The 10,730-nt window shown below is 20.8% G+C and overlaps 1 protein-coding gene across 1 annotated transcript in view; it reads left to right on the top strand.

Annotated features, from left to right (window-relative positions):
- Window positions 1-2,245: 2,245 nt before the first annotated feature.
- The window catches only part of LOC122511631 (hemicentin-2-like), a 59,338-nt gene continuing 50,853 nt past the window's right edge, over window positions 2,246-10,730 (top strand). Inside the window, exon 1 of the mRNA XM_043627005.1 lies at window positions 2,246-3,189. Within this exon, the coding sequence (XP_043482940.1) occupies window positions 3,060-3,189 (130 nt within the window). The 5' untranslated portion in view covers window positions 2,246-3,059. The remainder of the gene's footprint in view (window positions 3,190-10,730) is intronic.

The following is a 10,730-nucleotide window of genomic DNA, read 5'->3' as shown; positions in this document are numbered from 1 at the left end:
AAAAAAAAAAAGATTTTCGTCACGGACAAAAAAGGATTCTTTTTGCAAATAGTCTTTGGAAATTAGATGTAAATATTTAACCGAAAGGGGAAAAGTGTTTAAAATTTAAATATTAATTAAAGACGAAAAAAAATTTTATGTGGTGGAAATTTGATGTTCAATGACTATTTTCAAAGTGGACAAATATTTCAAGATTCGTGTTTTTGAAGATTTAGTGTTGAAATATGAATATTAGAAAATAGTAATGTCAAAATGTTATAAATAGTGTTTCCATTTAGTGGAAAATGTGCTTCCGGACATTCGACAAGAAAATTCGGAGTGAACTTGAAAAATAAAGAAATAAATAAATGTTCCAGAGATTAAAAAAAAAGTTGAGAGTGCAATTAATTTTCGATAATAAATAAATTCAATAAATAAACAATTTTTTGAGTGAAAAATAAAAGACGGGTGAAAAAAAATATTTTTAAATAATGACTAATTTTTTTTAAACTGTATTTCTCGACGGAAAAACGGTGACAGTTGCGATAGTGAGAATATTTCAAAATTTCTTAGAAGAGGAAATTATTAATGGAACTTTTGTGTAAAAAGATAGTCAACATAGGAAAAAAAATTATCGGGAAATTTTATTTACTTTCAAATCGTAAGCTCTTCAGTTAAAAATATCAACAAAAAGCAAAAAAAGTTTAGGAAAAGCAACAAAAATTGAGAAGAATTAACCAAAATTAATGGACATTAGCAAATAGTAACAAAAATCAACAGAAATTAACAAAAGTTGACAAAAAGCAAGAAAAATTAACAGAAGTTTAGAAAAAGGAACAAAAATTAAAAGAAATTAACATAAGTTACAAAAAAGCAACAAAAATTAACAGAAATTAACAGAATATAACAAAAAGCAACCAAGATTAGTAGAAATTAACAAAAAGCAACAAAAATTAACAGAAATAAAAAAAGTTAAGAAAAAGCAACAAAAAATTAATAGAAATTAACGAAAGCAACAAAAAATAAATAAAAGGACAGACATTAATCAACGAGAAATTTATAAAGATTAACAAAAATTTAACAAGGGTTAACAGAAATTAACAAAACTTAACAAAAATTATAAAAAATTACCAAAAATTAACAAAAAATTTACTATAATTCAAAAAATATTTTGTAAAAATCAACCAAAAATTTAAAGAAAAATAATACAATAACATAAAGTACTTCAAAAATTATAGAAAATTCGAATAATCTTCAGAGGAAATAAATACAAGCAACAAGAATTAACGGAAAAGTAACAAAAATTTAAGAAAATTTCAAAGAAAATCAACAAAGTTTGAGGGAAAGTTAACAAAAGAATGACAAAAATTAATTAACGAAGAAGTAATAAAAATTAACAAATAGCAAAAAAAGGTTAACAAGAATTGACAAAGAGTAACAAAATTTTTCGAAAATTAACAATAAATTAACAAAAAATATTAAGAAAAATAAAACAATAGCAAAAAAGATTTTGAAAATTGAAAATTCGAATATTTTGAAGAGGAAAAAATACAAGAATCGAGAATTAATGAACAATTAACAAAAACGTAACAAGAGTAAGCGTTTTTAACGTAACTTTAACAAAATTTTGCAAATAATTAACAAAACAGTAACCGAAATTAATACAAGAGTGACAAAAATTAATTAATGAAAAATGAAAAAAAATTAACAAAATTTTAACAAAGATTAACCAAAGAGTGACAAAAATTAATTAACGAAAAAAAATTGACAAAATGTTAACAAAGATTAACAAAAATTCATGAAAAATAAATAAAATAACCAAAAATTAACAAAAAGTAACAGAAATTAACAAAAGAGTGTCAAAAATTAATTAATGAAAAAAGAAAAAAAAATTTTAAAATTTTAACAAAGATTAATCAAAGAGAGACAAAAATTAATTAACGAAAAATAATTGACAAAATGTTAACAAAGATTAACAAAAATTCATGAAAAATAAAAAAAAATAACAAAAAATTAACAAAAAACAGCAAAAAAAAAAAGAAATTAACAAGAATTAACGAAAATTATCCAAAAATTAACAAAAATAATCAAAAGTGGACAAAAATTGAACAACAATTGAAGGAAAAATAACAAAAACAAGAATAACAAGAATAACAACAACAATAACAATAATAACAAGAATAACAACAAGAATAACAAGAATAACACTTGTTTCTTAACAAGAATAACTAAAAATTAACAAAAAAAATTTTTTATGAAATTACCGAATAAAAAAAAAAAAAAAAAATTCGTAAGATAAAAAATAATAAAAAAATTTAATCATAGAAAATAGAAAAAAAAAATTCTCAAACTGAAACAAGCTCTGCAACGACAATCATTTGCATTTCCAATTACGATAAAATTGTGTCACTTTAATTGGATTTATCTCGCGGGGTCAAAAGAAGAGAGAAAGAGAGAAAGAGAGAGAGGGAGAGAGAGGGAGGGAGAAACAGAAAGAGAGAGAACGAGAAAAAAATTTCCAATTTATCAGGAATTTTTATATGAACATTTTTTTTTCTGATATAAGTTTCATGTGTCTGGAACATTTTTTTTCTTTTTTTAATATTGGTTTGAGAATCAGGACGCAAGTGTAAATCGCATTTACCGTTCAGTGGTTCGTGTGAAACCGGAAGTTAAGCGCAATGTGAACGATCACAGAGGCCAATACGTCGATAGATCGTTGACTCTCCCTCCCTTCCACCCTCACAAACACCGTTTTCTGTTTAACATAACCAACCAAACCCCCCCCCCCCCCCTCCCTCCTACCCTCCCTCTTGCCTTAATCAAGATCGACGTGTAACTTGTACGTGCGCGGAAATGTTTCGGAGCTTAAAGCATTGATTGGCTGATCTCTGCTTTGGCTGTTTACATGAAACGCGAGTGAATTAGTGTAACAATTAGTGGGGAAAGGGGAAAAATAACAAAGCGCTAATTAGCCAAAGAAAGGAAAACTTGGATTTTTTTTTTTTTTGAAAAAAGAAAAATACTTCTTTCTTTATCGAAAAATCCTGTGATTCGTTGAATCAAGAAATGAAGAAGAAATGAAGAAAATTAATTTCATTTTTCACGAAACGATGAAATTTATCGATTATTCACGTATTTTGATGATCATCATCGTCTTTGGTGGAATTGTTAATTCGGAGTTTCTAATCGAAACAGTTGATGCACCATGTAAGTAATATATATATATAGTTGTGCTAGACACTTTGACGCCAATAGATATAGATTTATATTTATTTAAAAGGCTAAGGTTAGAACCTTAAACTAAAACTCTAATGTTAAATTAAAATGGATCAGTGGAGCAGAGTAAAATGCTGTCAATGCTTAATTTTATATTTATAAAGAGTACACCCCGTGAATATTTACCCGCGTGTGAATGAGACAACCCAATTTTCGAACCTTTCATTTAGATGATTATTTAAATCGTCGATGATGACCTTTTCAATTTTATTCCTTCAATTCTAAAAATAAAATATACTTTTATAGCCAGTTTTTTTTTTAAATTTACTTTTCTTTTATATTCTATTAATGGAAATTGGAGCAGATTTCAAATTAAATCCAAATAAATGTTTTTGGGAAACAAGTTGAAAATGAATAAACATGTAAATAAATAAATATAAATAAATGTAAATAAATGTAAATAAATATAAATAAATATAAATAAATAGAAACAAATGGAAATAAATTAAATGTAAATATATATAAATAAATGAAAATAAAGGGAATTAAACAGTTGTAAATAGAAGTATGCAGAAATAAACAGAAATAAATAGAAATGAACAGAAGTAAAAAAATAAATAAAAAGAAATATAGATAGAAAATAAATGTAAATGAATACATAGAATATTTTTAAATAAATGGTGAACAAATGTTAAAAGCTGTAAATAAATGAAAATAAATAAAAATAAATAAAAATAAATAAAAGTAAATAAAATAAATGGAAATAAACAAAATAAATGGAAATGAATTGATATAAATTGAAATAAATATGTTATAAATAGAAATAAATATACTGCTTATTTAAAAGTGTCGGATTAAAATGAATTGATACTGAAAATGTGAATCAAAGCATAATTTGATCTGAAACTTTCATATCAATTTTGATCCAGTTTGATGTAAATTTCATACGTTCGAGAAAACTGTGTTACAATAAAAATGCAAATAAATGTAAATATAAATATATATATAATAAATATTGCAAAAAAGAAAAAAAATATAAATTAAATAGAAAATAAATACAAATAAATGCAAATAAATAGAAATGAATATAAATAAATACAAGCAAATGTAAATGAATAAATAAAGAAATAATGAATAAAAATAAATAAATATAAATAAATGTAGAAGTAAATAGAAATAAATATACCTAAAGAAATAAAATTAATTGCATATTATAAATAAATCGGAAAAGAACAAATAATATTAAATTTTGAATTGCACTTATAAATTTATTGCCTTCACTGTCCAACAAGAAAATAGCAAATAATTATAAATAAATAGAAAAATATAGAAAAAAAAATAAAAAAAATATATGGAAAAGGATAGGATTAAATAGAAAAAGGATAGGAAGACATAGAAAAGGATAGGAATACATAGAAAAGATTGGAAATAAATGGAAAAATATAAAAAGAAATAAAAAAGAATAGAAATAAATGGAAAAAATAGAAAATGGTATAAATAAATAGAAAAATAGCAATAAGTAGAAAAGTATAGCAATAAATAGAAAAGTATAGAAATAAATAGAAAAGGATAAAAATAAATAGAAAAAGAAAGAAAAAGTTAGAAAGAAATAGAAAAAGGTAAAATAAATAAAAAAAGAATAGAAATAAATAGAAAGCGATAGGGATAAATATAAAAAGATATAAATAAGTCGAAAAATAGTAATAAATAGAAAAGTATCAAAAAGGATAGAAATAGATAGAAAAATATAGAAATAAATAGAAAATGATAGAAATAAAAATAAAATTTTAAAAATAAATAGAAAATGGATAGATATAAATAAAAAAGGATAGAGATAAATAAAAAAGTATAGAAATAAATAAAAAAGGATAGAGATAAATAAAAAAGTATAGAAATAAATAGAAAAGAATAGAAATATGTAGGAAAAAATAGAAAATGGTTTAAATAAATAGAAAAATAGTAATAAATAGAAAAGGATAAAAATAAATAGAAAAAGAAAGAAAAAATGTAAAAATAAATAGAAAATGGATAGAAATAAATAAAAAAGGATAGAGATAAATAAAAAAGTACAGAAATAAATAGAAAAGAATAGAAATATGTAGGAAAAAATAGAAAATGGTTTAAATAAATAGAAAAATAGTAATAAATAGAAAAGGATAAAAATAAATAGAAAAAGAAAGAAAAATGTAAAAATAAATAGAAAATGGATTGAAATAAATAAAAAAGGATACAAAAGGATAGAAAGGAATATAAAAATATAGAAATACATAGAAAAGAATAGAAATAAATTGAATGAAATAGAAAACAATAGTATTAAATAGAAATGTATAGAAATAAATAGAAAATGATAGAAATAAATAGAAAAGGATAGGAATAGATAGAAAAGATTAAAAATAAATAAAAAATTGTAACAAATAGAAAAGAATAAAAATAAATAGAAATAGAAATAGAAAGAAACAATTAGAAAGAAATAGAAAAAGGTAGAAATAAATAAAAAAGAATAGAAATAAATGTAAATAAAATGGAAATAAAGAATAAATATACAATAGAAAATACAAAAGAATTATTAATTTTGATCGTTGACTTCAGTATTAAATTAAATATTAATTTTATTACAGAAAATCAATAAGTATCTGATTAAAAATTAAAACTACTTTTTAAATATAGAAATATACAGTTTTGCTTGAATCTAACATTAAGTGGGGAATAATTGTTTAATAGTTTCATAAAGCTCATTTGATTTTGCAATTCAAAAATTATCATTATCTATTGAATTAAAGATAATCTATTTAATTGAATTAAAGTTTAGTATATTTAAATTTAAAATAAGCTGCTAAAGAAATTATTAAATGTGAAAGCTCTTTCTAGAAGTATCACAAACTTTCTATAAAATTCATTAACTTAGAAAAGTTTAATATAAAACTTGTAAAATCATTTTTTTTTAAAAAAGCTATATTATTAACTTTTGTTACAACTAAATTTAATTAATTTTGTTCCATCAATTTTTTTTTAATTACTTCCTTTTCAAACTCAATTTCCACAGATTTCTTATTTTCCTGATCCCAGAGGACGGAACTTTATTTGAATCAAACTCGTTTATGTAAATAAATAAATAATTATTGGTTCAACTTCAAAAAAAATTTATTTGATTCAAATATAGAAATTATTTGATTGAAATTATTTTCAATTAAACATTTATTTGTATCAAGTAAATTTTGTTGTCAGTATAAATAAATATTTTATTTATTTTATTTATTTATTTAAATCAAGTAAATTTTGTTTTCAGTGTAAATAAATATTTTATCGTTACAGTAATAAATTTTATTTTGAATCCAAATAAAATCTATAACAATAATATTCGTATATAAATAAAATATAATATTTATTGTAAAAAGATATGATGTTAATGAAAATGATTTGATGCACAACAATATTTATTTGATAACAATCAAGTAAAAGATTAAATTGAATGACATAAATATTGAAACAAATTTTTAAAAAATTTTTTTTTGAGTAAATTCTATTCGAATAATTTTCGTATTTCAGTTTAAATATAATATTTACATTAAAAAATATGATTTAAAAAAAATAAACATAAAAATAAACCATAAATAACTATGCGGTAAATAGAGAAATTCGATGTAAATATTAAACAAAAAGCATATAAATAATAATCAAATGTAGTAGAAAATTAAGTAAAATTAAAGTGAAACAAAATTTTTTTCTCAATATATTTTTTTATATTTATTTTTTTTCAATATAATATATTTTTTACAGCATAATACACTTTGATATAATATAAATAATAAATTATTCTATAAATAAATGACTAAATAAATTATATAAATAATTTCTATATTAATATAAATAAGTGAATAAATAAATATACTTTCAATATAAAATATTGGAAATATTAAATATTAAATATAAAATATTTTTTGAGTAAAAAATAATTTTCAGTGTAATACACTTTTTTATATAAATAAAAAATATTTTTTTTTGTAAATTTTTTTATTTCTTCTAAGAATTATGCGACGAATTATAATTTACGTAGAATTTTCTCGCCAGATAAAAATTATTTGCATATGTGAAGAATCGATATCGTTTCTCGAACTTGAGATGCATAAAAAACGGAGATAAGAAATATTTTTATATACATTTCCCTTTAGAGAGTGCAATAGTCGTTTATATTATCTATTTGTATATCGTCAGTTCATCATTTTTATTCTCTAGAGAAAAAGTCATTTGGAAGAAAAGCAAAAAAATACAAAGAAAAAAATACAAAAAAAACAAACAAAAACAAAAAAATACAATAAAAATATTTTATATAAAACATTGTTTTCAAAAAGTCAAAGTCAATAAGGTCAAAAATATACACAAAAAAAATGTTATCGAAAGAAAAATATTAGTTATGAAAAATAATATTTTTTTTTTTAAAATAGAGAATTTTTTTTACCTCAAGGAAGGAAGCAATGTAAAAATGATTAAAAGTTGAAATGAAAAAGTATTTTTTAATAGAAAAAAAAGAGGATGAAAAGTTTTGTTAAAAAATTGTTTACTTTATTTTTTTTCTATATACTTTCTATATACTTTCTTCCACTTTATTTTGCGGTGAAAAGTTTGTTGTAAAAAGAAAATTGGCGCTACACGTTTTCCATTTTGTACATAGTATATATATATATATATAGAATAAAACTGACTAACGTTAGAATGCGAAATGAGAAATTTTTCTCCTCTTCTTTTTTTTAAATTGCGAACTGAATTGGAAATGTTTCAAAAATTTATTTGAAGATAAAATATCGTGAATAGTGTAGAGATAATTTTTTGAGAAAAGATACAAAACTTTGTCATTCCTGTCACTACGTCTATATTTAAAACCACCTGTTTAATATTCATTCGAGATATATCAAACACTCACTCTCGAAGCAATCAATTCCTATTATAAAAGTAGTTTATAAAAGTTTGTGCATACAGTCTATAAGTATATATATCTATGTGTGTACATTATCTTATGGTTTTGTCGTCGAGTTCACTTACTATGATTAAATAAACAATTTCCCACCAAGTTTTCTCAATTAATGCAATTGTTTCTTGTCTAGAATATATATGTTTCATTTATTATATTTTATGTAGTCGGCGAATATTTTTTTTTTATTTATAAATATTGTTTGTTGTTTCTTCTCTACGGAGAACTTTTCAATTAATATTTCATGTATTCGGCGAATATGGCTTTAAAATTAGTTTTAATTTAAAACTATTGTTTACTTTTTCTCTAGAAATATTTATTCTATATTTTATTGTATATTCTGGGAATTTTTTTTTAACCATGATTCCATTTAATAATTTTTTAAATTTATTTATTTAAAGGTCGTTATAAATTAAATTAACTTTTAAACTCCAATTATATTTATGTATCTTAGAATTGAAATTAGGAAAATGTCAGTCAAATTTCATTTAAATTTTCAACGTTCTAAACAATTATTTTCTTTTGCTTCAATATTTTTAAAATTTACACTCGACTGAAAAATATTGTAAATTAAAAATTAACAATGTCAAAATGTACATTTTACTTTTTTTCATTTTTTAAATTTCGAAATCAAAATATTTCCTCATTACACATTAAAAAACTTAGAAATCAAATTTAAAAAAAAAATTACACATTAAAAGAAATAACAAAACTATTGTTTTTTTCAAAAAAAAAATTATTATTATTATTATTTATTTTTAAAGTTATGAGAGAGATGGAAGAAAAAAAGTGCGAGAGTGGATTATTGAATGCTAGAGACAAAAAATAAAAATTAATTCTAATAATAATAATATTGATAATAATAATTGTCAGTGCTGGTAGATATGGAAAAAAATCTGTCAATAATAATTACAATACATCAGTAAATGCATAACATGACCATAACCCGTTTATTTAATCGATAAATTATGCAAATTGACACAACGGTTGTCGCATCAAGGTACAGTGATTGACCACGATTGTCGAAAGTGTCAAAGGCAAATTGACTGACACATTATCATTCAAAATTGTCAAAAAAAAGAAAAAAAAATTAATAAATAATAATTTTCTTTAGAAAGAGTAATTTCTTTCTATCTTTCCATACAGTAAATATGAAAAAATGATAATTAATACATCAATTAATTTTTTCTTTCTTCTAATAAATATACCTCTATACATTGTTCCATCATTCTCTATATACTCTCTAAATTTAACTCACATTTTGTTTGCCTTCAGTTCCATAATTATAATTCAGATTTAATTTCAATTATAATTTTAGATTTCGTTCCATTTTCCAATAATGCGCGCGTATATATATGTATTATATTCTGAAATGGGGAAAAGTTTTTTTTTTACACTCTTGTGACCTAATGAACGTTTAAATTCGATAGAAATGAAAAATTTAATTTAGGAAGAGGGAATTTTAATTATTGGTACAATAGTGCCAAATATTAGGAGAGAAAAAGAAGAAAGGGGGGAAAATTGAAATATTCCTTTTTTCGAGATAAAAAAATAGGAGAAAAATTGAAATGTTAATTGTAATATTTTACTGTATACGAAAAAAAGCAAAAAAACATTAAAATAATTATTGAAATACTCTTTTGTATAGAAAAATTAACAAGGAAATTATAGAAATAATTGAAATATTTTTTTTACATAGAACGATTACATGGAAAATAAAATATTAAAACATTTTTTTTTGTATAGAAAAATTAAGATGAAAATTAAAATATTAATTGTGAAATATATTTTTTGTATAGAAAAAAAATTATCAAAAGATAAATTTAAAAATTACTTGAAATTCTTGTTCTTTGAATATAAGAAAATTAAGTACAATAAAAATTATACCAAAAAAATTCAAATATTAATTGCAATATATTTTGCAAACGAAAAATCACAGAGAAATATTTTTAAATAATTATTAAATCACTTTTTCCTATAGAAAAATTACCAATAAAATTTAAATAATTATTAAATCACTTTTTCCTATAGAAAAATTACCAATAAAATTTAAATATTTATTAAAATATTTTTTCTGTGAATAAAGCTCAAAAAACTTTTATGTACCTATAAAATTATTTTTTTTTAAATTAAAATAGTTCTTGAAATATTCTTTTCTTTGGAAAAATTACCAAGTAAATTATAAAATATTAATTGAAATATTTTTTTTAAATAGAAAAATTTGCAAGAAAATTAAAATAGGAAAATATTATTTGCTGAGAAAAAATTATCAAAAGAAAAATTTAAACATTTATTGAAATACTTATTTATTTAATATAATAAAATTAAATACAATAAAAATTATATCAAAAAAATTGAAATATTAATCGCAATATTTTTTTTTGAATACGAAAAAACACAAAACAATTTTTAAATAATTATATTATTGAAATACTTTTTTCCATCAGAAAAATTAACAAGGAAGTTAAAATATTCATTGAAATTTTTTTTTGTACATTAAAGAAATTACCAATATTTTTTCGTATTGGAAAATTACCAAGAAAATAAAAATATCAATTTAAATATT

The sequence above is a fragment of the Leptopilina heterotoma genome, unplaced genomic scaffold (genome assembly GCF_015476425.1).
Source record: "Leptopilina heterotoma isolate Lh14 unplaced genomic scaffold, ASM1547642v1 Lhet_88, whole genome shotgun sequence".
NCBI lineage: Eukaryota > Metazoa > Arthropoda > Insecta > Hymenoptera > Figitidae > Leptopilina > Leptopilina heterotoma.
Note: the sequence above shows the minus strand (reverse complement) of the source record. Positions and strands in the feature narration are given on the sequence as shown.